The following is a 15,624-nucleotide window of genomic DNA, read 5'->3' as shown; positions in this document are numbered from 1 at the left end:
AAAGTACCTTTTTGATTGCAAAAAAAGAACTTTGTGCTACAGAACAATTTTTTTTAACAAAACCCAAACGTTTTAGAGCTTTTTGTAGATTTCTCATTTCAGCATTTTAACCACAAAAATCTAGAGGCAGTGACAGTCTGTTGAACTGGCTTGATATGCTACTGAATGGAGACCTTTTTGACTAGAATGACAATTGCAAATTGACGGTAGGTGAAGTTCTACTGCTTTTACCACTGAGTATTTGGAGTTACTACGGTGAACTGATTATCCAGAAATGCACCAAAAAATCTAACAGGATTTAATATTGAGAGATTAGTGAGTTAACAAGAAATCAAAACTCCTGTAAATTTGAGGTTACTTATTGTAGGAAAATCTGATGGGTTTTTAAAAGTAGAAGAAGGGTTTTATAATAATTTTATGCTTTTTCAGACTTACTGTTTGCCTTGTGAAACAGAAACCCTCTTAGAGGAATCATCGCTGTCAAGTAAGTAGCCATGAGTAAAAGTTGCTCTGAAATTTCAGTTTAAACAATATTTAACTTACCCTGACAGCCACAAATTTCAACCTTTCAAAAACGGTTGCGCTATTATACTTTGTAAAGCTTGCACTATTATTTTGAAAGATTAAGTCTACTGTTTATGTTTATTAACTAAAGAGGTAAGTAATCAATTTCACATCAGCTTTATGCATCAAACCTAATGTATGTTGGGCCTAAACCAGCTGAAAATACTTATTATGGTATCAATGGGGATGAGTGACGTGGCAAGCACCATCCTAGTTTTCTATTATCTCCACATCTACTTAAAGTTATTGTGGCGATGTTACTACAGAACAACAGATTCAACAAGCAGGATGTTGATTTTTGTTTAATCAGGGTCAGAATTTCTTACTCCATACTCATTCAAATAGAAATTGTAATAATGAACACTGGAAGGGGTGTAGTGTAAAATCTTTGGGAAACAAAGATTACTATTAAATTAAATTACTGTACTATTAAATTAAAACTATACATAAGATTTGTCATATGAAACTATTTATTTCCTTCAATTAATCCAAAACTTTTCATCTCAAAGAGAAAAACTGATTTACATTGGTTAAGAACGTAGGTCGGAAATGATTTGTTGACAGGTGCGAAATGGATTGGGACAAAATGTTAATGTGTGGGCATAAAAATGAGGAACTAATTATAGAAGGGGCAAATTAACCTGGAGCCACAAAAAGAACTTCACATACAGTTACATTCATAATCTTGAAGACTCGGACGTCACAGATGTCGGACGTCAAGACAAAAAGAAAAGGCTTTACACAGAGACAAATGTAGCCAGGTTAATGAGCAAAAGCAAAAGCATTCTGTCACATTAACCAGCGCTTCTTAGCCATGCTCCACTGCAACACAGACACTAACACATGGACACACACATAGATAAATGATGCATGCATGCTCAAAGCAGGGCTTTACACTTTAAAAACACAGCAGCCCCAGCCCTCTTTGAGATGGCTCTTTTCCCATGCATGCCTAGAGGGATCTCTCGGGCCCCTCTGCGTTGGACAGGGAGGCCTTGTTAAGAGTTCATCCCACGCAGGGACAGGGTTTAAAAAGAGTGGGAGAGAAATGGTGGTGGTGGTGGGAGGAGAGAGGCCGGTTTCGGCGGCTTTCCTACCCCAGCCAGGGCACTGGGCAGCATGGGTGGGAAGTACCTTCCGCTCAGGGGACGACTGGGCGGCCCCAGACGGCACGGGCTGCCAGTCATTGGACTTGAGATGGTAGAGCTCATCAAACTTGAGGCTAATGTCCTCGATAGATAGCTGCAGCAGGTCCCAGAAGCCAGCCAGGTCCTGGGCTGTTGGCCGTGGGTTGGCAGTCACATTCTGACCAGAGAAAAATAAACATGGTGAAATGGAATGAACAGTAAACATTTGTGTACTTTTGCTAGACCTATTACACTCTTAATTTATTTTATTCTTTGCTTTTTATTTCCTCATGTTTTAATCTAATGTAAATCACTTTATGTTGACTTCTCTGTGAATTAAAAGTGCCTTATAAATTAAGAATGACCGATAGAAATATTTTTTTTAAAAATAGGAATAGATACAAGGCCTGCAATAGAACTGCATCTACGGCACAAACAAATTGTTAAAATCTCTGAAGTGGACGCAGCAGTGAGTTAAAAGTTGTGTCCTCTTATAAATTTCACAACCATGTATGGTATCTTGCTTGTCTCCTAGATACTTTTTGTAATGAACAAGACACTTTTCAAGCTGGAACAATGTGATATTGATGCAGTTTTTATGTTCACCACTAGATGGTGGAGTGCAACAATCTCATTTAGCTGGACGTTTGTGTGAAACACTTATGCTGCTACTTTAGTTTTATGGAATTACTAAACAATTACATTGAGAGCCAAGTGATTTACTATCAAATTACAAATTATAAAGCACCCATACCTTCTGTGCAAAATGATTTAGCTGAAATAATCATATTTCTGAAAAGCTTCCAGAAATGAAGAAATGTGAGGAAAGGTACAGTGCCTTGCTAAGTACCACTTGTAACAGTTCAACCACAAGCAATATTGTATCTTTTATTGTATGTGATGAACTAACTTGTAGAGACATACAGATGTGTACTGCAACTTTTCAAATACTCACACACACACACACAAAAAAGAAAAACTTCCTCCTTAGAATTATCCTATTGATCTTTTACATAAAAATGCACATATGGCACAATATCTAAATATTCAGGCGGTATGAATCAATTTTTAAGGCACTCGAAGTCCAAAGCTCAAATCCTGCATGCTCCCCTTCCAAGTCTGCAGTGCTTTAAACACACTGACCTCTGTCTCTGTTGGCTCCACATTGTTCACCATTCTAATGCTTCTGCCTTTCCTGCTCTCATCTCAGGGCAAATCACATTAGAGTGCCGCTTATCACTCACTATGGTACATATCATGTGCTGGTTGTTGGGTACAATTTGTATAATGGCATTTTCACAAAAAGACGTCATCTGGGTGGAAGGGCTTATTGGTTTAATATAAGCTCCTTGTGTTTTGTGCTGCAGGGTCCTCATGATGGAGTCTGTGCATGCTTAATGTGCTGCGTATCATGGCTGCTTTCATATTAGTCAGGTTTCAAGTAGATGAAAGCTTTTTATGCATTGCAGGGTAAGCAGCTCTGACAAAGTGACACCAACTGTGCATTTTGAGTTTAAGTTTGTGAGCAAAGTGTGACAATATACACACCAGGTTTTGTTCACACAGTCCCCGGAACTGCTGGAACTTCTGAGACATTAGGAGCTGAGCACTTCCCACCGCACTGCGGACTTTCCCAAGCACTATAGTGAGAAGAAAGCAGAACTAAACACAACATGGATTTAAAGCTTTTTCGAATGCATAATTAGGAATTATGTTACTTTTTGTAACACCCCCACCTGGAAAATGGGTCACCAGCTGGATGGCATGAACGTGATAACAGTGGAAATCCTCTTTTTGGACACTACATCTTTCTCGTTGACTTGGATGCAACTTGTGACTTGTTACAACATTAGTCTGTTTGCAGAGTCAAATTAGGACAAACATCTGCTCAGACAAAACTCAGAATCCTCCCTGATTGGTGGATTTTGAAGATGTAGGCATGGGACTGCTGTGTGGCGGGCGAGATCCCACTTCTGCACTGCAGATCTACATCAGATTTGATGCAAACTACTTAATCAAGTCAGGCCACATGCACACCCATTCAAAACACTGAGTTTTGAAAATGCAAACTCCCTTGCAGGCACTTATCTGAACAAGCTCTTCATGATAACTGCCTTGCATGGTTTGCATTTATGGTGTGCTTTGCACGTCTGCCCACTGCTGCTGTGTGTCCCAGGCCGATGCTAAGGCACTAATCTAATCTGAGGGTTTAATCAGTTCCAGACTAGATTTGTGTAATTCTGGAGATTACAGGCCTGCTTGTGTGCGTTAACCCCAGGTATTACAGCATCATCCCTTCCATGCTGTGTTTGTGCAACAAATTGATTAGAGGGAGTGAGAAATGAGTTATGCACAAAAATCTAAGGTCAGTGTGTCTCATCCAAAAGACCTGGAACAGCCTTTTTAAATGAGAGAGTGAAAGGTCTTCTTGAAGTCATCCAGCTACCTTCTATATGGAAAACAATAGCAAATCAGAGGTAGGCCTCTTAAAAAAATCCCAGAGCGGGTAACTCGATGCTGAGTCAAATAGTTCACAGACTCTCTGAAGAACCAATAGCTACACACCTCAACGATTCACGTGGCCTTCAAATTAGCTCAAGAACGGTTTGCAGAGAGGTCTGTGGAGTGAACTTAAGCTCTTATTGATGCAAAGTGTGGGTTGACATCATATTAAACACTTTAGATAAGGAATGGGATGTAAAACAACCTCATACATGTGCATGTGTATATGACAGCAGGTGAGCGATAGCTTTTGACACTGTAGCTCTGGACAGGATAAAATATGCTTCCAGCGGCTTTTTCCTCACGGCTACATACAGCCCAGTGAGTACCGTGCGGACCTTACCCTCCTCTGAGAGTTGGTTGTCTTTGGTTTCCTGCTCCATCTGTTGGCACCAGCCTTCCATGCGTGCCGTTTCAGCCTGCAGCAACTTCAGGAACCAATGGCCGTCTCTTCTGCACAGCGTTCCGCCTCCTCCACTCTGGGAGACGCCGCCGCTGCTACCGTTTCCGCTGTCCAGCCAGGGATCCGGGGGCGGCAGAGACGAGGGATCCAGCGCTGGATCCAGGCTTTCGGAGAAAGATGAGGAACTGCTCCGCGTGGTGGAGCGGTTGAGGATCTGCCTGGGTGGCGGTGGGGAGGAGGTATTGCCAGTCTGGTCTCCGTTGTCTAAAGAGTCTTGCCCAGGGAGGGAGCTCATTGACTGACTGGCACTGTTGACCATGACTTTCTTCTCAAAGGTTTTGGCAATGCTGATATGGGAAATGGCAGAGATGTCCTGTGTGTCTGAGTCTGTTTCTTGTTTTGAGGCCATACTGCTGGAGTGACTGAGTCTGGAATAAAGCAAAGAGGCAATGTTACAATTCAATTCAGTACAGAAATTTTCCTTTCCAACAGAACAGAGAGCAAAATATATTTTACTGTTTCTCGCCAAACAATCTGCTTCAAAACTCGTCAGATTACCACCAAAAACTTCACTGTGTGTGATTAGGAGTTCATAAGATAGGCCAACACAAAGAGGTCCATAACTGTCAAGAAGAAGAAAATCAATACGTATTTTTTAAATATAAAAATCTGAAAAGGGTAGCATGCACATGTACAAAGCCTCCTTCACTCTGACACATAGCATGGCTGTATCATGCTGTGGGAAAAACTGGTCAAGTATTACACTGCAGTTGAACAATAATCCTGAACTTAAAATTAACTACAATGGATTGATTCCAAATTAAAGTCCAAATTAAAGTTTGGACTTTGACTGAGTCAATTAGGAAATCTCTGGCAGAATCCTCCGACAAAAAATGGATATCCATAAAACAGTGTTTCCCAACCCTGGTCCTCAAGGCACACTGTCCTACATGTTTTTAGAGGTTTGCCATATTCAACATAATGATCCTGATTCAACTGATTGCAGTTCAACAAACGCCTGTTAATCAGTCATCAATTGAAATCAGCTGGACTGAAGCAAGGAAATACCTTGCTTCAGGTAAGGTATTTCCTTACCTGAAGCAAGGTAAGGAACAACCTTACCTTGGTTGGGAAACAACCAAGGTAAGGTTGTTTCCCAACAACCAGGGTTGTTGGGTTGGGAAATACTGCCATAAAAAATCTCTACATTTAATTGAGCTTAGGTTACTTTGAGAAAAGGAATGGTCAGAAATGGTCTCTAAAAATGCACAGTTGGTAGAGATTCATATCCCAAAAGAACTCCATTGAAACAATTTTTGGTTCTGCAAAGTTTTGACTCAGGAAGATTGAGTACAAATGCACAAAATACTTTTCATATTTCTATTTGTAAATGTTTTTCATTTTCCTGCCACTTTGCGAATACACAACACTCACATGAAACGTTAATAAAATACATTGAACTTTTTTAACATGACTAAATGTGGAAATTACTTTTGAGGAGCACCTTATCTTTCATAGAAAACATGGACAAAGAAACAACTCATTCAATTATTTCCCTTTCCGGAACAAATAGGACCCGCTGAGTTTAAAAGCAGAGTCAGCTCTCTTGGTCAATGCAGATACAAGAAACATGAGAGCAAGAGCTTCTCGTCTAAACCGAGTAAATGAATAAATGGACTTCGTGTGAATTCTATCTAATTGTCTCCATTTCCTGTTACCATTCAGGAAGCATGTATCAGATGCAGTTCAGACAATATGCCGAAAGCACATAAGAATAAAAGAATAGCAAACAGGACATGGGTCTCAACATCAAGCAGAGACGTATTTAAAGCCTCCCTCCTTGGTAAATTTGGTCAGTGCAGTTCTTTTTAATTCAGGCACAGAGCTGGGCACAGCAAGACTCATTTGAAAAGTAGCTTCTGCATATTGAGGCTTTGCGCACAGATAAAACAAAAATCATGGCATTTATTTTGAAAGCCATTCTGATTTATCTAAGTGTTAGAAGCAATTTCTAACATGACACTGAATAGAAAAAGAAGTAAGAAGACAGACTGCATCCAAAAGAATTGTTTCTAAATATATACATTTAGGAGTTTTCAAAGACTAGATTTCAAAGAAAGAATTGATGAAGTGAATAAATGTATTAAATTTAAATACTGCATAAAAAAAAAAGGCTTGGAGGAGATCTTTAAATAGTAAACGCTCATATGAGGAATATGCTTCAACATCACAAACACCACAAGTACAAAAACACCCAGGATGATTTCACATGTACAAAGGGCCCGTATTGGAGGGAGCAGAACAGTCAGAAGAATGTGCGTGTGGCTATAATATAAATTCCTCACGTTGTTAAAAGGACAGGAAGAGGACTTACTGCCACCCGTCCTCCACCTGTACTCCTATTGACTGAAATCTGGCCAGGGGTGGGGTCTCCTCTCTTGGAACTTCCTGAATGCAGTCAACCTAAAAAGGAAAAAGCAGAAACCCAAACCAAGAGGGAAACAATGCTGGCTTAGAACTATGGTCATGCATATTTTATATCACTGGACCTGTGAAGTCTTTAAATTTCGAGTTAATAAAAAAAAACACACACAAAAAAAAAACAAAACAGAAAAAACATCTCAGAAGATACACAGACAGTAGGGAGCCCAGGTATTGAATTGGGCTTCAAATCTAGTTGTTTTTAATTGATTGGTATTGAAGTGTCTGACTAAAGTCAAACCCATGATACCTGTTGTTGCTTTAATGTCTGCAATGTGAGCCGCAACATTAGTCACTCTGCAAAACGGTATCATAGACGGTTCTTTTATTGATATAACTAATCTGGGTTTCTCCAAATAAGCAAGAGGTGTGTTGTCATCCAATGATGCTTACTTTGAAAGACTGCAGTGGCTGCTGGAGTGCCCTGTCTCTGCCAAGTAACCTGCTGTGTGCAATGTATATGCACAATTGTTTGTATTAAGAATAGCTAAATAGAGAGCAGCTGGAACACTAGTTATTAAATTTCATTATGTGAAAAGCAAAGCATTACATTTATGAAGCAAGAGACAAACATTCAGGCAAGTTTTGTTTGCACGCTACTAACTGGAACATCTTGAATTTCTAACGAGATAAATTATTAACAAACCAGATGACTAAATGTAGCTGGATCCATTTCAATGGCTGCCAGGTGATCATGCATGGTCATGCATGTATCGACCCAATGCAGGGTCTGACCTACATTGGGTCAATACTGGCAGTATCCGGTTTACTGAAGCAACTTAGCCGGGTTATTAGCTTCAAGTAGTAAATATGTTACCTTATCTGGGCCTTCTTTCTACACTTAATTTTGGATACTGCACCAGATTTAAGCCAGGTCTTGCACAGGCTGGCTCAGTTTGTAAGCGCCACACAGACTAAATACTTTATTTACTAATACAACATTTGCCAGGTACTGGTCCATAATTTACATTTCTCTTCAGGTCATATTTAAAAGAAGTGCCACATGGTGAGGAGTTGGAATGACGGTTGCCTTGTAATTATCATATCAACTATAGTGAGAAAACACCAACTTGGAGCAAATGCAACTTCAGTCAGTTTGCATTTGCTCCCCATAAACACACAAGGATTCTCTTGGGGGAACTCCCACATCCCAAGAACATGGCCGTTTGGGTTATGGACGTCTTTAAACTGCCTAAGAGTGTGCATGTATGGTTGTTTGCCTTGCATCTCTCTGTGTTGCCCTGGTGATTGACTGGTGACCTGTCCAGGATGCATATAGCGCTCCCCCAAATTTCTTAAGGAAATTAACTACATTCTGGAGCAGCATGTGAAGGCTGTCCTGCAGAAGATCTGGTTGGGACAAAATGTAAACACATACAAAGCACTAATTGTATAAGCTTTAACATGGTATCTCGTTGGGACTTGGTATCTCGTCTGGCAAAACTACAACTACAGGAAAGAACCTTTAGCTTGGAGCCCCGAAACTGAATGCATTAATGCCCTTTAGGCCATAGTTCCACACTATATTCGATACACTAGCATCCTTTATGTACGTTCGCAATTGTTGCTCACTTATATAAACAAACTGTGATTGCCTACCTGTATCCCAATAGAAGACAATTTACGCCTTGGTAGTGGGGCTACAAATGGCTCCTCTGCTGCTAAATTCGCTTTACTAGATCCTGATTTCAGGGATTCACTGTGGACTGCCGAGTCACTAGTCTCTGTGGAAGCATTGGCGGTGCTAGGGATGATTGGCTCCCTCGGCGTAGCAATGGGAATAGGGATGATGTGCGGAGGACGAGGAATACCACGGGCCAGGCTGTTGGCATGGGTGCTGTCAAGGCTGTCAGAGGAGTTGCTGTGAGCGTGGCTCGACTGGCTGTTGACCTCTGACCTCCTGTCCTGTTGGTCCAGGTAGTTGTCCTGCGCTGACTCAGTGCTGCTCTGTACTGTCACCGATATGTAGGGCTTTGAGGTTGTGCGTGGAGGCACCGGTGGAGGAGCGGACTTCTTACAGCTTGTTATGCATGTGGAGACTGCAAACAAAAACAGCGGGATCAGGATAAAAAGATTAGCAAGGGTAAAGTTGTGAAGTAGCTACATCTAGGGCTTTTGGTCCCAAAACAAGAGTAGACACAGAACTACAAATAAGTAGTTTGTGCATAAAGAGCTTGACCCACTCTTTTAATTAAGGTCATAACAAAGTCCATTGTTTATTTTATGAAACTTTGAACATCAGAGGGGACATTCCAGAAGCTTAATGTTAGTCTGCAGTATCAATATAAGAGCCACTTTTTCAAATTAACAGGTAAAAATGCCCAGTAACCAGAGTGCAGGTCTGCCATGAACTGTTATCAGCTGTTACAATGCTGCCTCTGTTCACAGTCAAACTGCTAATGGACACCAACCACATCCACCAGTACCACTCATTATCGTACCTTACCCATCAACAAAAAATAAGTAGTTGATAATGAAATTTTTTTTAAAAATACATTGGTGGAAATATCTGTGTGCCTGAACATATTAGTTATAATTCATCTGAGCCATGGAGCACAGATTACACTGGGAATTATGAGAGATGTCACTGGTGCTTCAACCTTTTAGAGGAACATTGTAAACCCAAACCTGTTAACTACGTATGAGCCAGTTACTGGAGTCCAGGTTGTGATGAGATGTTAGAGAAAGTTCTGACTGTATTGAGCACACAGAAGAAAAATCATGGTCCTTTGTCATATGAAGCTATGTATTGACACTCAGCTGGCTGAAAGAAGGTTACTATATCTTAACCATGTTTTTAAAAAAAGGGTTGATTGGAAGTACTTTCAATCACACACTTTCTGTGTGTGCAATAGTGTGTGATTGTGGCTTGTCTGCTAAGCAGATAACTACAAAATGTATTAAGCTTCTAATTTTAGCTTTTATGTTTGTTTAAGAGGAGAAAGGGCATAAAGGTCTAATATTTATATAGGACGTTTCTAGACCCCCTGCAATTTGCCTACCAGCCCCACTTAGGAGTGGACGATGCCGTCATCTTCCTGCTGCAACGAGCACTTTCGCACCTGGATGGTGGAGGAGACACTGTGAGAATCACATTCTTTGATTTCTCCAGTGCCTTCAACACCATCCAGCCTCTGCTACTGGGTGAGAAGCTGCGGAGGATGGGTGTCAACGACTCACTGACTACTTGACAGGCAGGCCACAGTTTGTCCGGCTGGGCAGTGTCCTGTCTGGTGTGGTGGTCAGTGACGTAGGAGCTCCACAGGGAACTGTGCTTTCTCCCTTTCTCTTCACCTTGTACACCACTGATTTCAAGTACAACTCTGAGTCATGTCACCTACAGAAGTTTTCTGATGACTCAGCGGTTGTCGGGTGTATAGGGGATGGAGGGGAGGGGGAGTACAGGACACTGGTGGACAGCTTTGTGGAGTGGTCTGAGCAGAATCACCTGAGGCTCAACATTAGTAAGACCAGAGAGATGGTGATTGACTTCAGAAGGAAGAAGACATCTTCACGGCCACTGAAGATCAAAGGGGAAGTGGTGGAGGAGGTGGAGGATTACAAATACCTGGGAGTTGTAATCGGCAACAGACTGGACTGGGCATCTAACACTGACGCTGTGTGCAGGAAGGGGATGAGCAGACTATTTTTTAAGGAAGCTGAGATCCTTCAAAGTGTGCAGCAAGATGTTGGAGACCTTTTATCACAGTGTTGTTGCCGGTGCCATCTTCTTTGCTGCTGTGTGTTGGGGAAGCAGCATCAGAGCCAGCGACTCTAATAGACTGGACAAAATCATCAGGAAAGCTGGCTCTGTACTGGGACTAAGGCTGGAGTCCCTGGAAACTGTGGTGGAGAGGAGGACACTGAAGAAGGTTCTGTCTATTATGGACAATAAATAGCACCCTCTCCACCACATAGTGGACAGACAGCGGAGCACCTTCTCACATAGACTGCTCCAGCTCCGCTGTCGTAGGGACAGATACAGGAAATCCTTCCTGCCACATGCCATCTCACTGTACAATAAAAGCTAAATCATTGTTCTGCACTAATCAGTCCGATTTTGCACAACTGCACTGTGGCACACTTGCTGTACATATATTTACATATACATATCTGCATTTTTTGAATCTTTGCAAGGACTGCTCTTAAGTTGCTTTTTATATTAACAGCATTTCATATTTTTACAATTTATAGCATTTTATATTTTATTTTTATTTTATCTACAACTACTACTCAATGGTAGTTGTTATTGTGTCTTGTCTCTATGCTGTAACTGCGAAGTAATTTCCCTGCTGGGATGAATAAAGTACTTCTATTCTATACTATTCTATTCTATTCTATTCTATTCTATTCTATTCTATTCTGTGCAACAAACCTTTAAAAACTATAGCTAAATTTAGCGGGTGCTTATTCTATGATTATTTCCATAAGTCTTATGGTATAAGTAATATGGTATTCAATGTTACTTTTAACAGAAGTTATTGTTATTTTTAGTCACACAATCGTGTAGTTATACATTAAAGTATATAAAAGAATATTAAAATAACATAATCTTCGTTATTTTCTTTCTCTAAAGCACTGATTGCTTCTAACATGCTGTAATAAATGCTGCGATAAAAAATCTCAACATGTCAAAGATTATAAAAAAGCCTTGAAGTGAACATGTGAGCTCCACTGAAAGCACTATGACAAGAGGGTGGCTGTTCAACATAATTCTTTGCTCAGTATGCAACTGTACTCATATGACCTCAAGCATGTCTGAAAGTTTTCAGTAACCGTGAAATAATATTTTGGAAAGGTTTCTTTCTTCCCTCTCAGCATAACAGGCACTGACAGGCAAAAGTTCATAATAATATATTAAAATGAAATGCTTCTTTGTGTTGCGAGATTTCTCACTCGTGCTGTGTTGCGTTTCATCGTCACCCTTCCTCACTGAGATTTATTTCTCTGACAAAATTACTTCTTCTCCAGCAAATGATCCTGATTTAGCTTGCATGTGGTTGGAGGCAACAAAAACGGAAAAAAAGGTCCGGGAATCCAAAACAAAACATTTCCCACTGACACACCACTGCAGCATTTGTGAAACACATGTCAGAGCGCTGCATGATTTGCAAGTGCAAACACTAGGCAGTTTCCAGCATACTCTACGTCACATTCCAGCAAAGCAAAACCATTGACATCATTCCTCGACACCCAAGACGACACCCAAACCACACCCGAGTTGGCCCATCTCCAGACTGCAGGACTGTCTTCATTCCAAAACCCAAACGAATTGAAGAGAAGACGCTGAGCTGACAGGACAAACAGGGCTTTATGAACATGCAGCACCTTGCAACTGACTTTCCAAATAAAATTCTGGAGAATGTCTGGTTTTCTTTTTTATATGTCTAGGATGCAGTTCCAATTTTATTCTCTGAAATGTTCACAGATTTTTTTTATAGCAGTAATTTAAGAAAAAAAGGTGTGCACCCTTAGCCACAAATAAATTCTGTCCAGCAAATTCCTCTTTTTTAAATACCCACAATGCCATGGTCTTAGACGACAAAACCCTCTTATGTCACTGAAGTAAAAACAATTCTGCCAACAAGAATGGGCCTTCACAACAGTTCTTGCAAATATTAATCGCAGTTGTTACCATCCGGTGTGGTAAAACCTGATATTAAACTTTGGATCCAATTACATTTAGCACATTAATTAAAGATAAAAGCTAATTGTTTCTTCTTTAAAAACTGATAACTACTGTATTTCTACCATAGCAAAAAAAAAAGCAAGCCTACAGACTGGTTTCCATGCCATGACTATCCATGTTTGTTGTAGGACACCTGCCCATCATATGTGAACAATATGGCAAACCTTGCAACTTACTGACATTGGAGATTTTATTGTAACTAGCACAAAGTCTGTGCCAAGGCACTGTCCTTTTTTTATTTGTTTTGTCTCTGTGAGAAAAAGGCATACAGTCATTTCATTTAGCAAGACATTTTGTAGAGTGACAACTTCCAGCAGGTATGTGCACACCACAAATGGATTAAAGCCACCATGAAATAACATTTCAATGATGTCCTCCTTTATCAACAGTCTACAGGAGGCAAATTAGTGGCAGAGGCTTGGTGCTCACCTGTTGTGCAAAGGAGATTCTCTGACTGACTATAATATAATATCTCAGTCTGCCTTTGCAACCAGTTCCTCCTTTATCCACAGAAATAAGTCCTGAATAACCCCTGACATAAGCCCATGAGATTAAATATTAAATGGAGAAGCAAAGCCTTATCTAAATAAATAGAATATTCAAAACAATCAAAACAATATTCACTTACAACAATAATGGTCATTAAATATCAAAAGGCTAGAACAAGTAACACAAAAGTCTTGTGTCTAAGGTGCATTATGGGAAACATATTATAATTAACAGGGCAATCTATGAGTTCCGATTTTTACAGTATTCCTGTAAGACATTTGATTATCCAAGCACTTAATTAGATAAAAAAAAAACTTTTATGTATAGCTAAATAAAATGCTAATTTATAGATGTACTAAAACCATATTAAGTGCTCAATATCAAAGATGATGCAAATGGAGGTTAACATAAAAATGTCAGCATTTTAATGATGACCACAACTAATATTGACCTTAGTTTGTTAAGAAATGCTCTTTGCAGTTGTTTGGTGCATTGCTCTTGTGAGCTTGATAGTCTGGCAATCCGTCTAACCAGAGACTAACAAGATCGACCACATTAGAGATCAGACCGGTTATACAGACGGTTCTAGTTTAACCAACCATTGTTCACGCAGAGTAACTACATGAAAGTGTCAAGAGTGTATTTAGGTTGCAGAGGAAGCAACCTAAATACACCTGATTCATGATAATTTTCTGCTAAACCCACTCAAAAAAAAAAAAAATGCAACCACAGCAGAATCACTCCTCAGACAAACAGTGTAAGTGGCATGTTTTTTCATCAGCCAGTTTCCTGTGATATATTTGCTTAGATTACAGATCCCGGCCTCTCTAGCACAGCTGTATAAGCATAAAGCTCATCTCTGCATGAGCATCAACTACAAGCAATAGTGCTCATGCCAGACCCAGTGTTTCTAAAGATTGACTTTCACTGAGATGAAGAACTATAAAATTGGACATTAAGCCCAGTGCTATGGAGCTTTAATTGGACATATCAATACAGAAGCTCAACAAAAAATAACTATGGTTTCTCATTAGAGGTGCATTTTAACAAGAAAAATAGCCACTTGCTTATGTGCCAAAATTGTCAGTGTGGGATCTAGAGTGGGCACTGAGAACTGCTGCTTTAGTGTCATTAGAATACACGTTCTGTTGTCCACTGTGATTGCTGGATCACAAACATTTTTTTTCCAGCCAGGAAAACAATTTGCTTCAAGATGTTCCAGAAGGTGAAAATGATTTAAAACAACTCCACTCTGTGAACCATGAAAAACACCTTCTAATGCTGTTCCATAGCTTTGTTGGAGTGTTACAGCCTACATGCTACTATGTTATACTGCTGCTATGTAACCAGCGTCGTCAATAATACTAGTTGACGTGACAAAACAATTACAACTTTACATATACCAACACATTCCTGAAAACCTTTCTCCATATTTCTGGGATGTAGAGAAGAGTCTAGCTACAATTTTGTGCTTGACAATGACCAGCCGATTTAAAACTAAAAACTTGGAACTTCTATCCAATCAGTGAATGCACCATACTTGAGCTCTAACAGGTTGAAATAACAATCTTCAGTGTTGAAGTTGGCACAGAGAGAAAAAAGCTAGGTATTTTCAATCAGAAGAAGCTTCTAGATAGGCAGTTGTATTGTTAACAAAGGTCTTCTAATCCAGCCTGTGTCCTAAGCTAAGTAGGCAGATAGGTGCTCTTTTCTGATTTTTATGAGCTTTCAACCTTAATTTTCAAATGCTGGTAGGTTTTTATAAATCTCAGCACGGATAAAGGGGTCTTGTTCTAAAGGGCGTGCAAACAAAGACTGCTATTAACCATGGAAACTATGGTATTACTGCTAAATGTAATGATGCTAAATATGACTGCATGGAGGTGCTGGCACTGTTGCCTTGCAGCAGGGGTTTGAATCCCAGCCAGATGTCTTTCTGCATGGAGTTTGCATGTTATCTCTGTGAATGCCTGGGATCACTCCAGGTACTCCGGCTTCCTCCTGCAGTCTAAAAAACATGACTGTTAGGTCAATTGGTCAATTCTGTACTGCCCCATAAACATAGAAGCCTAAATTACCTATTTAGACAGTTTATCAACAAACTGATAAACTGTCTCACCTGAAAAATCATTTCTATTAGTGATGCAACACACAAACCACAATGCGGGTCAAAAGTACGACAGGCTTGAAATAATGTCTTTGGAAATTTTCCAACCTAAAAAATATTTTTTTTAAAATAAATCAACTTTGATGTTGACATTAGATTCATAATGTCACTTAAGTAGCTCAGCCAGACAGTGATGGGATGACTTAAAATATGCAGCAACCCTACCTTGCTGCGTGTCGGGTTGCTGCAAGCAGCCCTAAAT

General features: G+C 40.0%; 1 protein-coding gene across 8 annotated transcripts in view; it reads right to left on the bottom strand.

Moving 5' to 3' along the window:
• dlgap4b (discs, large (Drosophila) homolog-associated protein 4b) overlaps positions 1–15,624 on the bottom strand; it is a 118,707-nt gene that overhangs the window by 5,787 nt on the left and 97,296 nt on the right. For 6 of the 8 annotated variants that reach the window (XM_032548887.1, XM_032548886.1, XM_032548888.1 and 3 more), the window contains 5 exons: positions 8,677–9,116; positions 6,971–7,059; positions 4,537–5,024; positions 3,240–3,331; positions 1,699–1,869 (listed from right to left, as the gene is read on the bottom strand). In XM_032548887.1, coding sequence (XP_032404778.1) covers positions 1,699–1,869; positions 3,240–3,331; positions 4,537–5,024; positions 6,971–7,059; positions 8,677–9,116 — 1,280 coding nt within the window. Of the gene's footprint in view, positions 1–1,661; positions 1,870–3,239; positions 3,332–4,536; positions 5,025–6,970; positions 7,060–8,676; positions 9,117–15,624 lie in introns of all 8 variants that reach the window. The other 2 variants (XM_032548891.1, XM_032548892.1) reach the window with 1 other exon arrangement.

This window comes from Xiphophorus hellerii, chromosome 20, assembly GCF_003331165.1.
Source record: "Xiphophorus hellerii strain 12219 chromosome 20, Xiphophorus_hellerii-4.1, whole genome shotgun sequence".
Taxonomy (NCBI): Eukaryota; Metazoa; Chordata; class Actinopteri; order Cyprinodontiformes; family Poeciliidae; genus Xiphophorus; species Xiphophorus hellerii.
This window is presented reverse-complemented; position numbering and strand designations above follow the sequence as displayed.